Genomic DNA, 20,001 nt, shown 5'->3' with positions numbered 1-20,001 from the left:
CCAAAGATCTGTTAGTTCATACAATTTTCAAAATGAGATGAGAAAAAAGCAACATGGAATTGCTTATACAACTTTTTTTTCTGCTTCTAATCTTTAAATCCTTATCTTTGCGTTTATATTGGGGACAATTGAACAGAGAAGCTTTTGTTGTGTTGCAGACCATGACAGTAATATCTAACATTTTGTTTCAGTGATAAGCCAAAAGAAAAGACAGATGGCTTTTGTTTGCTGTCTTCAAAGCAAATTCAGTCATTAATTTATAAGTTGGAAATAATCATGAACTGCTGGTGAAAGATTAAACCTTTGACATTTGGATTTAGAGAATGCTCATATTTGATTTTGTATAAAACTATAACTTCTATTTTTAAAAAAACACTGAAAGATATTGTAAAACTGTAATATAAAAAAAAAAAACTAATGTACTCATAGAGTCATTCTTTTCTTTTAACAGTTAAATTTTTAGAAGTTATAAAACCCTTCTGTGCAGTTTTACCAGAAATTCAGAAACCTGAAAGAAAGGTAAGTATAATGTCTTTGCTACAGTAGAGGATATTTGTATTTCTTGTCTCAATTTTTTAAGCTGTTGGTCAGTATTCCTTTTTTCTTACTATTTTGTGCTACTGTTTGCCCTAGTTTAATTTAACCTTGATGATACTTGTTCCCAAAATTATCAGTTCATGTTCTACTCAGGTAGAAAAAAAAGGTTGAAATGTAGACTAATTTGGATAAGTCTAGGCAGATTATCTTATGATTTTAAAAACTATTAAATTTTATTTAAAGTTATAAAATTTTTACAAAACAAAATGAGTCCTTTTTCCTTGGTATATTTATCAGTTAATATGTAGCATTTGGCAATATACAATTATTAAAATACCTATACTTTTTCTTTTCTGGTCTCTCTGTATCACCCAGTCTGGAAGTGCAATAGCCATTTACAGGACCAATCCTATTGAAAATTGGTTTTGGTGGTGGTTCATCCCTCCTTAGGTACTCTGTTCTTGGGAGCTCACCATATTGGTAATGGATTTTTTGTGTGACTGCCTAAGTAGCTTATCCCACTGCAGCTCAGAATTTCTCAACCTGTCCAGTAGCCTCAGCCTCCCCAATAACAGGGATGTACCATTATACCCAGTCTATAAATGTTTATTCATCCTACTTTGGTTTTCCATGAATAATAATTGGTAAATTATTTGTCTTCTCAAGGAAATGTTCTGTAAACTTTTTTTTAACAAGGCATAAAATAATGGTTACATGTAAAAATAGCTGGAGTTTAGAAATTCATGATTATCAATCTGGTATTCAAGCTATAATAGTTGAGATTGATGGTTAAGGTAATGAAGTCTGCTATGTTTTCAAGATTTCAACGTATTGATATTCCAGTAATTATTTTGTTTAGAAAACTTAGCTTTGAAAATTTTCAGTTAAGTTGTAGGTGCAGTAACATTAATGTTAACTGGAAAAGAAAATGGATATAATGATCCTAAATTATAGCATTATTTAGTTAGATGACTATTGGCATTAGTTTCCTTCATGCAAATAATGATAAAATATCTCATGTTGTATTAATGACCCTTTTTAAGCGTGAGGAAAAATTAAGCTTTGGTAAAAAAAAATTTTTTTTGATTCACTGCCCAATAATTTGTTTAAAAAAAGAATTAAAGGACTAAAGAAAATATAAATAGGAATATCTTACTATTTTACTATAATTTTGCAAGTTTTTCCTACTCTGATCTAAATTATTTTAAATTGGTTTCATAAACAGGCTAACAGGATATCTCATTTGGAAGGCATTATTAATTTCAATGTGTAGTGGGATCTCTTCCACAGAAGGATTGGAAATATCAATTAAAGTGAACAGAAAGATTATTAAACTTGAAGAGCCATAGTAGACAATTGGCAAACAATAACAAATAGCATTTCTATAAAATATGTTAAGAAAAAATTATCCTCCCAGTGATCAGATTAAAAAAATTCTATAGATTATGATTATAGGAATCACAGAGTCTAGTCTAACTCCCTCAGGGAAAAAAAAAAAAAACAATCTGTCCATGTTTAAACTGTTTGTCCATATTGAGTTCCTTAAAAATGATTTTTGATATTGGCTCTTATATGTCAAATTTTCTGTTGTTTGGATTTAAATTGATAGAAAATCTAGAAAATCTGCAAGTTTGTTGAATGTCCATTTTTTCCACTCAAAATTATAGCTATCTATAGATTCAAAAAACATAGATATAGAATTTTGCTGGATATGATATTTTTTGGCCACAGACCAAGTTCTTTTGATCATTGATTCTAAGACCTGTAGTTCTTTATTGTGGGTGCTGTTAAGTCTTGTACAATTCTAATTGTAGCTCAAATGTATTTGAATTGTTTTTTTTCTTATTTCTTGCAAAATTTTATCTTTGATCTGCAGGTTTTGAAATTTGACAATAATATTTCTGTGTATTTTCCACAAGGGTCTTTTTGAGGTGGTGTTCAGTGGGTTTTTTCTATTTCTATTTTCTCCTCATGTTCTATCACTCTAGAACCTTTTTTTTTTTTTTTTTGGAATATTTCCTGCATTATGCATTATGGTGTCCAGATTCTCTTTTTGGTCAGAACTTTCTGGCCAGTAATTCTTATATTTTTTTCTTCTTGATCTGTTCTCTGGATCTGTTGTTTTTCTTATAAGATGTTTCACATTTTGTTCTATTTTTTCAGCCTTTTTTTTTTTTTCTGAAGCAATTGGAGTTAAGTGACTTGCCCAGGGTCACACAGGGAGTGTTAAGAGTCTGAGGTCAAATTTGAACTCAGGTCCTCTTGACTTAAAAGCTGGTGCTCTATCCACTGTACCATCTAGCTGCTCCAATTTTCTCATTGTTTCTGATCTGTTTTGCTATTTCTTGGTCCCTCATAGCTTCATTGGCTTCCCCTTGCCTGGTTCTAAGTTTCAAAGCATTATTTTCATCTTTGAGACTCTGTACCTGCTTTTCTACTTAGCTAATTTTTTCCCATAATTTTGTTTTTCTTGGATGGTTTTTATTTTTTTTATTTTAGTTTTTCCTCAATGTCTCTCATTTGATTTTTAAATTCTTTTTTGAGTTCTTCTATAAATTCTCTTTGGGTGGAGAGCCATTCTATGTTACTCTTTGGAGTAAAAACTTTTTTTTTTTTAACTAAAGTATCCTCCTCTGAAGATGAACCCTGGTCTTCCCTGTTCTCATATGTTTCAATGGTGGGGTTCTTTCTTCTTTATCGGTTCATTTTTTTTTTTTTTTTAAGAAGAGGTATTAATTAGTGTAAGCATCTCTAATCGTGGGATGGGGGGAATAGTGCCTCAAGTTTCCCTTCAGCTCTTTGCTCTGATCAGGAACCCCAAACTAAGAGCTCCACCCTCTTTCAAGTATCCACAGCTCGCAGCTTCCTTGTCCCACTGCCTGCACTCAGCAGGTGCTGGTTCCTTCTCTCCCAGGGCTCGAGTCTCAGCAATATAGCTGAGCCTGGCATTCCTAATCAACTGAGGTTCACTCGGTCTTCCCAGACCAAAGTCTCTGTGGTTCTTCTTGCTAAGGCTCCCGCCCCATCTGACTAGCCCAAGGGATCCCCACTTTATGTTTGGGTGGAGCTAGCCTGGAGATGTTTGCACCAGATTAATCAGCAACCTAGGGTCTGCAGATCTTCTTGGATTGTATCTGGAGGACTTCTGTTCTGGCCTTAGTCTTCTTGATTTTTCACCTGCTTATATTTGTCCTGAGGCATATATTTGTTTTGTTGTGGAAGCTTGAAATCTACCAACCTACTTTGCCATCTTCCCCTCCATCTTTTTAAATTGATATTTTCATTTATAGTGTAGTTATTATTTCTCTATTTATATGTTGCTATCTTGGTTATATTTATTTTATATTGCATCAGTTAATTTTTTTTGTTCTTTTGCTTCTTTGATTTCATTTATCTTTTATTACCCCACATTGAAATTTTCACACAGCATAGTTTTTTAAACCATTCTGTAGTTGATGGACATCTACCGCCAAAAAAGGTCTGTCATGAGCATTTTGTTAAACTCTGAACTCTTGTAGACTATGTCAGTGAATCAGCAGCCCTAGACAAGTCCTACTAAACTGAAAATTTTCCGAGGATTAATTTGGTAATCCAACTGTGGATCTGATTCTGAGAACTAGCCTTACTAAAAAAATGAAGCTCATCATAGGTTTGTGTTTAAGATGAAGAGTTTTTAGGCTACATCAATTGTTTTAATCATTTAGAAAACATAAAAAGAGGTTGAAATCAAATTTGGAAAGGACTTCAGCAGCTATCAACCCAATTGTTCTAAACCTTTACCTCTGTAACATACTTATCCAGCTTTTGTTTGAAGACAGGAAGGGTGAGAAATTTCTATTGCATCCCAAGGCAGCATATTCCGCTTCTGGATAATTCTGTTAGGAAATGTTTCATTACATTAAGTCTAAATTGAATTTTTCTAACTTCCACCCATTGCTCTTACTTCTGCCATATATGTATGGGTGGGCCAAATAAGTATAATCCATGTTCAATGTGATAACCTTTCAATCACTTGATGACAGCACTCATGTCCTTCTTCTGGCCTCTCCTCCAGTCTTAAGGTTCATTTCTAGGTTAAATATTCCTAGTTCCTTCAGACAGTCCTCATATAACATACTTTCAGTGCCTTTCTTTATCCTACTTGGTCTACTCTGGACATTGTCTGTTTGTCAATTTCCTTGTCAAAATGAGATGTTTGAAACTGAATACAGTATCCTAGATGTGGTCTGATGAGACCAGGACTATTGCCATATTAGATATTTTGGCTGTCATGTCACATTTAATGAGTCATTAAGCTTTCTGAGGCAATGGAGGGTTAGTGAAGGAATTCCTCTGATGAAATCAAGTGAAGAGTTTTGAGCAGAAAGGGGTGTTAGAGGTGATTGAATTCAGCCTCCTTATTTTGCAGATGAAAAAACTGGGGTTTAGGAAGGGCAAGTAATTTGCTCATGATCATACAACTAGTAAATGTCTGAGACAGATCTTTTTTTTTTTTTTCTCAGTACTATTTTATTTTTCCAAATACATGTAAAGATAATTTTCAACATTCATTTTTGTGAGACTTTGTCTCTCTCTTATCTCCCACCTCCCCAAGATAGCAAACAATAGCATATAAGTTAAATGTTCATAAAACCATCTGAAAGGTAGGAAGGTAGCTCAGAATTGACTTAAATTGAATTTCTGAGATAGGTTTTAAACATAGATATTCCTGACTCCAAGTCCAATATATCCAATGCACCAAGCTGCTTCAATTATAGATCTGAAGTATGTTTAAAATATCTTAGAAAACTTAGACTTCTAATTTATATCAATTCATTCATTGTATTAATCACATCAATTCACTGGCTTTCCATTAGCAAGAATGAGTGAGATTGTTCAATATTTGTTCAACTTTTGTTAAAATTCATTGATAACTGGGTTTGAAGAGATGTTTTGTGATTCATGTTAAATTGAAAGATAAATTATGTTAAAGAATGTATTTACACATGGATACAATAAATGCTAGAAATAAATTATTATGAAAATTATGCATTAGTAAAAATTTCTCAGTTTTTATTCATTTTAGCACTATGTTTTGTTTTACAGATTCAATTTAGAGAGAAGGTATTGTGGACTGCTATAACCTTGTTCCTTTTCTTAGTATGTTGTCAGGTATGTAATTCTAATATGATACCTATATTTAATTGTTGATTGGTGATGTTGAGTTAAAATCTTGGGTTGGATAGAATTTAAATAATGTGTTTCAATTAAAGAATCAAATTTCAGTTCTATATTTTCTAATCAAAAGCACATTTTCAATAAATTTAAGTATTGAAAATTTAGCAAATTAAAATTTTGAACTGAAAATAACCTGTTAAAATGTCATAATTTAAAAAAAAAATGTCTTAAAACTTTAAAAAACATCTTAAAAATGAATTCATAAATATATTGAAACTTTGAAATACATAAAGGAATATAAGTTTATATATAATGAAAATGAAAAACATTTCCTGTTCCCATGGAACTTACTTACTGAGGCTAGGGTAATTATATATGCAACACAAGTAAGCAAAAGATAATTTGAAGAGAGAAGGAGCCCTAGTTACAAAGAGGATCAGAGAATGCTTTCTCTTACTCTACATATTATTAGTATCTGAGCTGAGCTTCAAAGAAGCCAAGGATTGTATATAGAATATTTTAGGCATCTTAGACAATAAAAGAAGAATTTATTTTTTGTCTTTGGGTTCCTGCCATCTCACACACTGGTTTCTTTATTAAATTGAGAGAAAAGAGGGGGCAGCTAGAAGGCGCATATAGCACCAGTCCTGGAGTCAGGAAGACCAGAGTTCAAATCTAGCCTTAAACATTTAACATTTACTGTGTGACCCTGGGCAAGTCATTTAACCCCAGTTGCCTTAAAACAAACAAATAAGTAAATGAAAACGGAAGAGGTTAGCTTTATAGGTAGAATGCTCAGGTTACAATTGATAATAAAGTAGGTTTCAAATCTATGCTGGTAAAAATTTTTAAATTATATAAAAGAGAAAACTTATCAAAAACAATATCACAGATGAGGACAATACAAGAGTGTATTTCTGTAGCCTTATCTTTGATATATTAAAAAAAAAAACTGTGCTCAACTTTTAAGTGATTGAAATTGACTATATATGATTTGGGAACAAAATTTCTATTGCAAAAATATTAATTTGCCTTGATTATGAAAAAGTTTTCCCATTTTGACCTACATTTTCTTCCATTGTTAACAAAATGTACAATTTTATCTGATCAACAAAAATCTCCTAGCTTCCTTAATTTATGAAAAGTCTGAAACTTTCTTCTTTTAGATTTTAATATTTATTTTATTTCTAAAAACTTAACTTTTAGCTACATCAGCAAGGCAAAATATAACTTAGAATTTTTTCAAGGATAAGGGTTTCTGGTTGTCATCCTTTCCTTCCTCTCCCCATAGGTTTGTTTATTATTTTAGTCTTAAACATAAACAAGTCTTAAACATAGCGAATATATTAGAATGGATTAGGAATCTATAGGAAAACAGTTTCTTTGTCAAAAATGCTTTTTACTTGTTCTTTTTATCCTCTAACAAAGAAATGAATTTGTTTACCGGGGGATTTGGTGTTAAATGGCAAAGGGCAAATTGAGCATATTTTAAACATGAATGATTATGGTCATTTCAAAATTTAATGTTGTCTAAAGTTAAGAATTGCCTTGGTTTTAAAAGTCAAATTGTTATGACTAATATGGAAATATGTTTTACATGATTACACATATATAACCTATATCAGATTGTTTGCCATCCTGGGAAGGAGAAAAAGAATAGAGGGAGGGAGAAAAATTTAGAGCTCAAAATCTTTTTTTAGAAAATGAATGCTGAAAATTGTCTTTCTGTGTCACTGGAAAAAACAAAATACTATTAAATTTTTTAAAAAGTTAAATTGTTCCTAGAGTATTTATTAATTTTTGATATTTGGCTTTTAAATATGACTGAGCAAATATAGAAAGTGTGATATAGTCATTGGGAAGCTGGCTTTGGAGTGAAGGACACCTGAGTTCGAATTCTATTTTTGACATATACTAGCTCTGAAACCAAGACCAGGTTATTTAACCTTACTGTACCCCCAAAATAGCTCTTTACAAAAGTAAATTACAGGTAAATTGCTGATTTGGAGTAAGCCTCTGACACCATAAACTCACAGGTCCAGGCTAAAAAAATTATTTAAAAATCTAAAATATACAGAAATGTAAATGTTAACTAGAAAAATGTGAAATCAGCCAGATATTAAAGTTTCAAGAATTTGCTTTTTTAAAGGAATAATTTTCTGATTGCCTTCATTCTAGAACAGGAAATTTCATTTTCTAGAATTTTTCTTCTGTATGCCTATAAAAAGCAATTTTATCTTTGAGTGTGCATTAGATTTATATAACAGGTTTTTACCATGTATTTAAATGCTTTTCCATATATCTTACAGATACCGCTATTTGGAATCATGTCATCAGATTCTGCAGATCCTTTCTACTGGATGAGAGTTATTCTTGCTTCTAACAGAGGTTAGTGGTTCCATTGTTTCTCTTATTTTTTTTCCTTTCTGCTTCTGGTCCCAAATTGGTCTAACCCCTTAAAGGAAAGTGTCCAGTGGATTAGTTCTTGAAATACTACTTCTATTTGGCATTACTGATAAAGAATGTTTAACTTCTTAAAGACTATCTCTGATAGCCTTGACAAAAAAGAAGTTGGAATAGTACCATCAGATCAGTACAGTGCTTTTGTTCATAATAATCAAGTGAATACTGTTTTTGCCAAATTGACTAGGATTTTGTGTATCCATCTAATTCTAGTATTCCATGGATCTGTGATTTCAGTGATGTTGATCTTCAGCCATAAAGATTGAAAAAATCCATTCCTTTCTATCCATGAATTCTTTTAAGTTCCTAATATAGTCACCCAGTTGGTCTTAGGAAACTGTTATGTTCTACAACATATAGTCATAGGACATCCCCAGAGAATATTGATGTTAGAAAAACTCATCCTTTTTTCTTTTTTTTAATGAATAATTTATTTTGATTTTTAGTTCCAAATTTTCTCCCTCTCTCCATCCCATTCCCATCTATTGAATGTGCAAGAAATGTAATGCCCATTACACATATGAAGTCATTCAAAACATTTCCATGTAAATCATATTACAAAAAATTTTAAGAAAAATAAAGTGGAAAAAATATGCTTCAGTCTGTATTCAGAGTTGATCAAGTTCTCTCTCTGGAAATGATTGAGCATTTTTTTCATTATGAGTTCTTTGAAATTGTTCTAGATCATTGTATTGCTGAGAATAGTTAAGTCATTCACATTTGATTATCTTTGTAATATTGCTATTATTTTGTACATTGTTCTGGTTCTGCTCACTTCCCTTTGCATAAATTCATATAAGACTTCTCAGATTTCTCTGAAACCAACATAGTCATCGTTTCTTTTAGCACAATAGTATTCCTTCATAGTTGTATACTATATAACTTGGTTAGCCATTTACCAATTAATGGGTAAATCCTTAGTTTATAATTCTTTGTCAGTATAAAAAGAGCTACTATAAATATTTTTGTATATATAGATCCTTCTAAAAATTTTATAATACACAGATTTAGTATGGTATTGCACAATTTTATCACCCTTTGAACATAGTTCCAAATTGTTCTCCCAAGTGGTTGGACTAATTCACAGTGCTGCCAGTAGTGTATTAGTATCCCCATTTTTCCACGCTCATCATTTGTCTTTTTTTTTCTGTCATGTTAACCAATTTAATAAGTATGAAGTTGTAGCTCAGAATTGTTTTAATTTGCATTTCTCTAACTTAGTAAGTTAGTGATATTTATTGATATTTATTAATTTATTTATTAATAACTTTGATATCTTCTTCTGAAAATGTCTTATTCATATTCTTTGACTGTAAACTACTAAGCACTTTTTTTTTTCAAAGACAAGCCTAGGGCTATTAAAATCATTTTTCAATTTCCAAAAGGCAGTCCAGCTCATTATCTTCTTCCCATTTAATCCTGGCCCTTCTCATTATTCTTTTGTAATTATTTTTCAGTATACATGTTGATAAATGAATTTTTTATTTTCTGTCTAATTGCATATTCTAATCTGGACAATTGACATTTCTTAGCTACTTGACTTCTTTTGGTCCTATTAGTATAGTTAAGTCAAATTCTTTTGAATGATGATAAAGCTCACCGAGAATGTTTTGCTTTGCTTTAGAGCTTCATGCAAGCAGTTCAAAGTCATCTACAAATAGGATCTTCTGGATAAATTAATGCTCTGTAGGGGTCCCCCTTTTTCCAAGACAATTCCACGTTGTCTCTCCTCTGTTACTCTTGTGAACAATTTATATCTCCTTGTTTTATATCTTGTTTAATATAGTATTCTGAAGTTTGTTGAATAAAGTTCTCTCTATTAGATCTTTCAGGGAATCTTGCATAATTTTGATATACATGTGGAAGATATGATGGATAAAGAAAAATCTTTAAGACAGTATTTTCTTCCACTAAATCAAATAGTTTTTATAGTTAACAAAGAAGCTGGGTAAGATTTCATATCCTCTATCTTTTAGTCAAAGGTCTATGATAAATCTGTGGTCTACTGTTAAATTTGTGAAAGTCTGCTTATTTTCTCATGTTACTTTCATTAAAAATGCCTTGGATATGTATGTATTCTCACAAAAATTTCTTTATTGATAAGAAAGACATAGGGACTAGTAGTTGTTGATACTCTTCACATCTGCCTTTTTCAGTAATAATAATAAACTTTTTTTTTTCACCTTTGGTACTTACTTAAAGACTTTGAGAATACATCTCTCAGTATTCTCAAAATTGTATTGTCTTCACTCTGAGTTTCTCTGTATATTCTTGGTCAAGTTTAACTGATTGTTTCATCTTTGTTTCCATAAATGTCATTCCCTCTTCAGGAATATCCAAGGCCCTAGTGTCAAAATCCAAAAATAGAATTTCCATTTTTCCATCCTTCATCTGTTTATTTTTCTCTACTGAGTTAATGTTAAATGCTCTCAATGACTTTTTTTATGTAGGTAAATCACTAAATTTTTCCAAGTATTTTTCCTTTCATTGCTTCCCAATTTTTTAAGAAGTACTATTCTTAAAATTTTCCACCATCCTTCTCTTTTGCTTTTTACAAATAAACATATATTTCAAATCATTATTACCTTTGGTTGCTTTACTACTTAACAAGTAAGTCATTTTGACTGAGGCAAGGTCATTCAGTCACCTCCTTATGACAGTGTATTTATATCAATTTAAACTCATTTACAAAGATGAAAAATGAAGTAGCCTTTCCCCTAAAGTAGCTTACATTTTACTAGCTGCCCCCTTTATCATATTATTTCAATAGCACAATTATCAAGGCAGAAAGACTCGTATAGGACTGAAGGGCATTTGTTATTTTTTTAAAAATAGAATTTCCATTTTTCCATCCTTCATCTGTTTATTTTTCTCTACTGAGTTAATGTTAAATGCTCTCAATGACTTTTTTTATGTAGGTAAATCACTAAATTTTTCCAAGTATTTTTCCTTTCATTGCTTCCCAATTTTTTAAGAAGTACTATTCTTAAAATTTTCCACCATCCTTCTCTTTTGCTTTTTACAAATAAACATATATTTCAAATCATTATTACCTTTGGTTGCTTTACTACTTAACAAGTAAGTCATTTTGACTGAGGCAAGGTCATTCAGTCACCTCCTTATGACAGTGTATTTATATCAATTTAAACTCATTTACAAAGATGAAAAATGAAGTAGCCTTTCCCCTAAAGTAGCTTACATTTTACTAGCTGCCCCCTTTATCATATTATTTCAATAGCACAATTATCAAGGCAGAAAGACTCGTATAGGACTGAAGGGCATTTGTTATTTTTTTAAAGTTTTGGGGGGCAAAGAATTACCAAACTATTAGTTTACTAGTGATGTGCCTCTCTGTACTTTGCTTACTTGGTCCTCAAAAACCAGATATGGTCTGTTGCTAACACTACTCAAAGTCTTTCCAGAATGGTATAAACTGCCAGATTTCCCTCTGCTAGCTTAGCTAGTGTCATTTATACAACAAGATGAAATATATAAATAGCATTTTATGGAGACAGTCATAACTCCAGCAGTCACCTAGGCCTACGAGCTCTGGAAGTCTGGAGAACTTCCCATATACCTTCTGTTGCCAGCTCAGTCCTCAAAACCTCATTAAAGAGATGTATTTCCTTTGGAAAGGTATTTGGAAAAGGGGCCAACCAATTTTTATACATAGGGTAGGTAAGCCAACTTAGTTAAGATAGCAGGTCATCTTGAGGAAAACACAGAAGACAGCATGTGCCAGGCAGATGAAATCACCACTACAACTTTAATCCTAACAGAGATGACTTAGACCCCTGAATCCAAGAGCCTTGGGTATAGCAAGATTTGCAGCACACAGAAATCATTTTGGGAAGCTATCCCTATAGAGATAGAGCCTGGCAGCTGCGCCTGCAACTATGATAGCCACAACTCCTAAAGATCTAGAAAAGTCCTTGGCCACATTTAATGGTTTAACATTAGAAATTATGTTTTATCAGGGGAAGGGCATTAAAGAAGAGGGGTTAACCTCTTTGCTTTTCCATCTGGCTTATAACTGAAATTGTCATAGGTGTTGCCTCCCTCATCCTTGAGAGCAGGAGCTGCCTTCTTTTTCTATTTGTAATCCCAGGGCTTAGCACTGTCCTTTGCACACAGGAGGCACCTAATATGTATTTTATTCTTTTACTCAACAAAGTTCTTTTTGATGCTTCTGCTGGTGTTGGAGGTGACCCTAGGTTCTTGGAGATTGTAGAGTACACCTTTTATGTAGATCCTGACAAACCAGTAAGATTTTGAGTGTGTGCAAGCAACGTTCAGAGACCAGTCTACCTAGACATAGAGAAGGCTGTACCACCAAAAAATTAAATTACAAATGGCAGCTTTTTTGGCTATAATTCATTAAATTAGCTACTCATGTATAAAGGAGTTCTGATCTGCATCTATAAAGACATACCATATTGAGGAATCATCATCATCATCATTGTCATCATCATTATCATCATCATCATCACTAACATATGTAGAGTTCTTGTTATGTGCCAAGCATTGTGCTAAGCACTTTATAGTTATTATTTCATATAAAGCTTACAACAACCCTAGGAGGAAGGTGCTATTATTATCCCCTTTTTACAAGTGAGGAAACTGAGGGAAATAACATTTAAGTGACTTATCTATTTAGTAAATATTAGAGGCAGAATTTAAACTCAGGTCTTCTTGCCATTCTATCCATTGCTTCATCTGTAAATGTGTGTGTGTGTGTGTGTGTGTGTGTGTGTGTGTGTGTGTGTGTGTGTGTAAATAAAATGTTAGGGATAACTAGATGAAGCAGTGGATAGAATATATGCATATACATATATATATATATGTGTGTGTAACATTTTTCAGAGTGCTTTATGATCATTTTGATTGCGTTCATGAATAATGCATAGAATGTAACTTATAAGAAATGAAGTTGTATTCTTACCTAGAGAAATTCTTGAACATTGACTTAAGTAGATTAAACTGTGTAATAATGAAAATCATGCTGTGCTGCTTCTCTCCCCTCCATCACCCCAAAGGAACTTTAATGGAATTGGGTATCTCTCCAATTGTAACATCTGGTTTGATCATGCAGTTGTTAGCTGGAGCTAAAATCATTGAAGTAGGAGATACTCCAAAAGATCGAGCTCTGTTCAATGGAGCCCAGAAATGTGAGTATTAAAGCTAAGAGATGTCAAGCTTATTTTAAATTCGAGGACATTTATGTTAATGGTTTTCTTACAGAATTTTTCTGTGTTCACTTAATTCTCTCTCCTCTATGTCTTCTTTTTTAAAATCAGTATTTGGTATGATTATTACTATTGGGCAAGCCATTGTGTATGTCATGACTGGAATGTATGGAGATCCTGCTGAAATGGGTGCTGGAATCTGTCTACTTATAATCATTCAGGTAAGATCTTATTTCTTCATATATTAAAATAACAAATCAGTTTGATAATTTTCTTTTCTTTGTATTTCCTTTTCAAGCCAGTGAGTCTTATCTCATAAGAAAATTTAAATAGGCTTATAATATATATAACTAATCCATAAACTTAAAAAAAAGATAATTTGGGATGATAAGGAGGGGAAAATTGGTATACTACTTCTACTCTAGTATGTCTCTTAATAACTTTGAATAATTACAATTTAAGTTTGTTCAGTTTTCTGTTTGAAACATCTTTCAAAAGTCATCTAGAAGTTTATGTAGATTGTAATTCTTTTCCTACATAAGAATGTCAGTTTTCTACCTATGCCTTATAAATAACACTGATAATTTAGTTGATTTTTGCAGGTTTAGGCTGCACACTTAATATTGATATAGCACAGTGGAATTAATCCCAAATATTCTAGACATCAGAAATTTGAATGAGAATTTTCTAATGGATCACCGATATTTTAAATTTCCCCTTTTTTATTTATCTGATTAAGACCAAATCTTTTCTTATTTTGGGATATAGTATAAGATATATCTGTTTCAATAAAGACAGAAAGTTGAATTTTTTTTCATTTTTAAAATATAGACTATTAGTCAATTTCTTAAAAACTCAGTGGAGAAAATGGACTACACAAAAACTATTTTGATGTCTTTTTAGGGCTCTTTATGCTTTCCCCTAATGTTTCTAAGACATTTGATTAAATGATTTAGAAATCAATGTAATTTTTTTTGTTCCATTGGATTATTTCTTTTGCAGGAAGCAGTGTTTTAGAAAAATGTTTGTTTTATTTTAATTGATATTCAAATTGAACTGATGTCAACAATTTGCTTAATTCACCTGTAATTTTAGTGAAGTTTTTGTAGAGTGTTGTAGAAATATGAAGACAACATTTAGAATTTTTTGCTTACTGGACTGAATAGATTAAATAATGATTGCCATTTTATAGTTGAAATTCTTAAGTTGTGTTAAAATGATTACAGTCAGTACTGAGATATTGTATTTTAAGATTGGATGAAACATAATTTAAAAAATAGAGAAAATAGAGAAGTTTACAAATGTTATATTTATTTATTTAAAATATTGTTGATATTGCATTTGTATTAATTTTTTTCTCATTGATAGTAGAGAAAAATTGAGTGAATATTTGGATGGCTTGTGGTTACAGTTGTGACTTACATAGTTAAGAATCTGGATTATAATAAGACAAAATTGGATCAGGGTATTTTTACATATAAAGCAAATGTAACTTTTGAAAAGTATGTGCTTTTATTGGCCATAATGCCTATGTTAGGGTTAGGTAATTACCATAGTAGTAGAATCTGGTGGCTAATGATGACTTTCTTTGTGTCATTCTTAAAACTCTTTTCCTCCTCCTTCTCCTCTGCCTCATCTTACTCTTCCTCCTCTTCATCTTCTTCCTCCTCCTCCCTCCTCTTTCTTCCCTTCTCCCCCTTTCTTTCCTTCCTCTTCCCTTCTTCTTTTCTCTCTCCTCCTCCCCCCTTCCTCTTCCCATTTCTGTCTTTTCCCCTCTCCCTTTCCTTTCCCTCCTCCCTTCTTCTGCTTCTTCTTTCTTCTCCTTCCTCCTTTCTTCCTCCTGCTCTTTCTCCTGCTCTTTCTTTCTTCCTCCTGTTCTTTCTTTCTTTCTTTCTTCTTGCAGCCTCTTATCTCACTTCTAGACTATTTGAATAACCTTCATATTGGTCTCAAAAGAAGAGGACTTTATAGAGTTGAGGTGATTCATCAAAGAGTCAAGATGGAGTGGATCAAAATAGAGAAGGAGAAGAAAAAGGAGAAGAAAAAGCTGACACATCTACAATGTGTCAGACACTGTCTAAGCATTTCACTCACTTGAGAAAGACAGTGTAGTCATTGAAGGAATGATAACCCGGGGAAGGAAGGAAGGAGAGAGAAAAGGAAGGAAGGAAAGAAAGAAGGTATTTGCAAAGCACCTACTATTTCCCAGGCACTTTACAAGTATCTCATTTGATTCTTACAACATCCCTGGGAGGAAGATTCTATTATTCCCATTTTATAGTTGGAGAAACTGAGGCAAATAGGCTGATTGACTTGTTCAGGGCCATATATCTAGTAATGTCTTAGATTGAGTTGGAATTCAGATCTTCTTGTTTCCAGGCCCAGCATTTTGGGCCACCTTGCTTAGATGGAAAGATTGGAGGTCATAGCTTAGCTGTTGTAAGGATTGATGCAAGGTGGGGAAGAGAGAGAAATGGAATGACAACAGATTATGTTAAAAAAAAAAAAGAAATTTCAGAGTTTATGAATGTGAAAATTGAATACTTGTGGGATGGCATGGCCATTTCTGTATAGCTGAGGTGGGGCAGAAAACTAGATCAGGAGAAATGAGTGAATCAAGGCACTTGGAGGTGAAGTTGTTTGGAGAAGTATTTGTATGGATTTTTTAAGTCTTCTAGTATAAGAGCAGGAATTAGGGAGGAGAGAAAATATAAACTAGGCTATGAGTGAGAGAAAGCCACAGAGATCAATAGATAAAAAACTACCAGAATCCTGATTGGGTGGCATCTACTTGTTTATTTGGAGAGAATCTATCATTTGCAGAATGATTAAACAAATCATAGTTCATAGCTTTAACAGAATGTGATTCCAATAGAAGAAACAACATATAAAGATTTCAGAGAAACATTGATGAGACAGTCAGTAAACATTTAGTAAGCACCTATTATGTTATTGGACTAAGACCCATATGAATTGATGTGTAAGGAAGTCAATAGATCAGGAAAACAACATAAAGACTATTTAAGTGGAAATTTAGGAGAAAAATACATTAAAAGTTGTGTAGTTATACTCAAGATTGGCTCTAAGGAAGAGATGAGAAAATGCATCTCACTAGGGAGATCTGGGACTAGAGGGATATGCAATATCACATGTCATATGGGCTTTGAAGAATTGGTCAATTTTGCACAAATTTGGGGGGCTATTGGGTTTTATGGATTTTTTTTCTCTATTTTCATTCATCTTTGTTACATGAGAAAATTTAACTAGGTAGGGAAAAAGTATATAGTCAGAAAAGTAGTAGACATCAGTACCACTATTTAAAAAACAAAGAAAGAAACAAACCACAAACAACTTTACCTTTACTCTGCCATCATTTTTAGCTACTCACTGGTGTCTCTTTTCCCTTTCACATCCAGTCTCCTGAATCTATATTCATAGCTTTGGCTCCCTCCCTTTCTCAGTCCCTTTTAGTCAGTTTTCCAACACTCACTCCCTGATATTTGCTTCCAACGATGCCCAAGAAATTGTTTGAATTCATTTTCCTCCTTTCCCCCCCAATCCTAAAATAAGCAAGTCAAAATCAACAAATCCAAAACTCATAAACAAGTGAAATGTAATGGAGGAAGAAGTATAAATGTGTATGTAGTCTTATGTAGTCTTACATTTTGTTATTTACATATGAATTTCCTCTATAACAGTTAAGGAAGTTTCCATATCAAAATTCCCAACAACGACTTAGTCACAGTAGTCATTATTGTCAATTTGGTTGCACAAATATTATTTAAAGTTCTTTCTTTTAGTTTTCTAGCAATCTTCTTACTACTTAATATTTTCTTCTATGTAGTTGCAAACAGTGAATTACATTGTTCTTTTTGTTTGTTTTTTCCCCACTCTGCACCACTAGATCCTTATAATTCTTCACTTGAAAACATGATACTGTGGGAAGATGTGGCTTCAGGAATCAGAGGACCTGGCTTCAGATCCTGCTTTTGTCACTCTCTGTGTGACTGTGGCAAGTCATTTGGCTTCTCTCATCCTCCGTTTTCTCATCTGCCAAAGAAGGAATTAGATGAGATGACCTTTAATGGTCCCTTTTAGTTAAAAATTTATGACTTTGTCATTTCTTCAAGCCATTATTCTATATCTTTCCACCCTTTCACAAAGTCACAGATCATGTATACTCTTTACTTTAATTTTCTTACTCTTAACCCCAAGTGATCTTCTTGGCCCTTTCTATCACTTGAAATTTTTCTTTTGGAGCAGCTAGGTGGTGCAGTGCATAGAGCACTAGCCCTAGAGTTAGGAGCACCTGAGTTCAAATCCAACCTGACAATTACCAATTGTGTAACCTTGGACAAGTTGGTTAACCTTCCCCCCCCAAAAAAAAAATCTTAAAAAAGAAAAGAAATTTCTCTTTCAAAGTTTTTTAGTGATCTTAGTTGTTAAATTTAATGGACTTTTCTCAGTCCTTAATCAGTGTGAACAATGTAGTTTTTAATATTGGTGACCAACATCTATTTCCTTAAACTTTATTCTCCATTACCTTTTGTAACATGGCTCTCTTTTGATTCAATGTATCTGGCCATTCTTATCTCAGTTTTCTTTACTCTATCTTCATCTTGCTGGTAACACAAAGTCCTATCCCAAATTATACGTTCTCCTTTGGTGATCTCATTAGTTTTTCCTGATTCATTTCTCTCTAAGCAAATAACTCCTAAATTTGCATTGTCATCTCTAATCTCTTCTCTGTTCTTTTGTTCTTGCTGCCCACTAGATATCTCTACTTGGAATTTTGCCTAGTCAAAATGGAACTATATTTTTCCCTTCAAGGTTTATCCTTCTTCCAAGCTTTTAGAATTCTACCATTTTTTCCTCTCACTCAAATCAGTCATTGCCTCTACACCTATTCAGTTGCCAAATCTTGTTAATCTTATCTCCATAACAGCTCTGACCTCTGTCTCCTTTCTCTTCACTTCCATAAACAACCATAGTTGATGCCCTCATTACTTTTACCAAACAATTGCTTTTCCTGCTTCTAATCATAATTATTCTTAAATCTGTTTTCCACACTGTTGCCATGGTGCTATTCCTAAAAGGTAGATTTGATAGTACCATTCCTTTACTCAGGTTGTCATTGATTAGGGTTTCTTAATCTTTTTTGTATATGAACCCCTTTTTGTACTCTGGTGAAAGCTATGGATCCCTTCTCAGAATCATATTTTTAGACTATTGATGCAAATGTTAAATTTCAGTTCGAGATTAGTAAAAATGAAAAAGTAATTTTTTTCTCCCCTTCCAAGTTCACAGACCTCATGTTTAGGAAACCTTGCTATAGTGGATATTGAGCTAGTCTCAAGGCCAGAAGTATCTGGATTCAGATCCCATCTCTGACAAATACTTGCTCTGCAGCTTTAAGCAGGAACCCTAGACTAGGGCCAACATAGATTGCTAGAGAGTTTTCTCATCCAAGAGCTTCCTATATCAATGAAATCACAGGTCATAGAGACTATAGTTTTAGAGCTGGAAGGGACATTTAGGCCATTGAATTCAAGTCTCCTACTTTAGAGATAATAAAACTGAGGCACAGAGAAATTAAGTGATTTACCCAATTTCACACTACTTTCTGAGTTGGAATTAGATCTCTAATATTCTTGAACAATGTCAAGAACAATGTCCTGTCAACTATTGATCTCTGTCCAATTTCATGTTTTTATTCATCTTCTCAGAAATCTTTAGTAGCCCCCAATTGCCTCTAGCATATGATATTAGCTTCTCAACTTGGCATGGAAACCACTCCTCACTCTTACTGTACCTTTTCAGCTCATTTCTCTTATTTTCTTTCACACATTCTAGTTCAGTTGGGCTGCTTGCTATTCCTCATGCTCTGTTCCATCTCTGCAGTTACCTGTCCTCCCAGCTCTGGGAAGTATTTCCTCTTCACCTTCAACTCTTAGAATTCCTAGCATTAAGTCAGGAGGATCTGAGTTCAAAAGTGGCCTCAGATACTTAACACTTCCTAGATGTGTGACCCTAGGCAAGTCACTTGACCCCAATTGCTTCAGCCAAAAAAAAAAAAAAAAAAAAAGAATTCCTAGCTTGCTACTAGTTCCAATGAGAAGGGAGCCTTGAGTGACTCCTCTTTCCCAATTGTTAGTGTTACTTCACTCTTGAAATAACTTTGTAGGACTTTGTATGTATGCTGTACTCATTCCCCTTTCTCCTCCCCAACCCTAAGTTTATTTTTAACTTCCTTGAGGGAAAGGCCATTTTCTTTTTGTCTAGGATACTAAGTAAATGTCCACTGAATTCAGTGGCCTGTGCCCCAGTAGAATATGAGCTCATTTTATTGAGGATAGAGTCTGTTTCTTTTGTCTTTATATCCTCAGGGTCAGCCTAGTGATGTGTACTGTATAGTTAATAGAAAGAGATTAACAAGTGTATATTGAAAGGGATTGAATTCATGAAGGAAAAACTGTCTGGTGAAGTGAAAGTGATGGAAACCTTGTAAGAAAGTAATAATGTCTACTTAGAGTTTGTAATTGTCAAAGAAGGATTTCTCAGCAAGGATTTTAGAATTTAGGCTTTAGGAAAGTATATTGGGAAATGTTTAGTATAAGAATGCTAAGATCAGTGACTCTAAAAGGGGAGGATGGCTAAA

The 20,001-nt window shown here is 33.0% G+C and overlaps 1 protein-coding gene across 1 annotated transcript in view; it reads left to right on the top strand.

Moving 5' to 3' along the window:
• Positions 1-20,001, top strand: part of SEC61A2 (SEC61 translocon subunit alpha 2) — a 37,094-nt gene that overhangs the window by 5,837 nt on the left and 11,256 nt on the right. Inside the window, exons 2-6 of the mRNA XM_051961425.1 lie at positions 452-519; positions 5,623-5,688; positions 8,004-8,082; positions 13,194-13,325; positions 13,455-13,564. Of these exons, the coding sequence (XP_051817385.1) occupies positions 452-519; positions 5,623-5,688; positions 8,004-8,082; positions 13,194-13,325; positions 13,455-13,564 (455 nt within the window). The remainder of the gene's footprint in view (positions 1-451; positions 520-5,622; positions 5,689-8,003; positions 8,083-13,193; positions 13,326-13,454; positions 13,565-20,001) is intronic.

The sequence above is a fragment of the Antechinus flavipes genome, chromosome 5, assembly GCF_016432865.1.
Source record: "Antechinus flavipes isolate AdamAnt ecotype Samford, QLD, Australia chromosome 5, AdamAnt_v2, whole genome shotgun sequence".
In the NCBI taxonomy this organism is placed as follows: Eukaryota; Metazoa; Chordata; class Mammalia; order Dasyuromorphia; family Dasyuridae; genus Antechinus; species Antechinus flavipes.
This window is presented reverse-complemented; position numbering and strand designations above follow the sequence as displayed.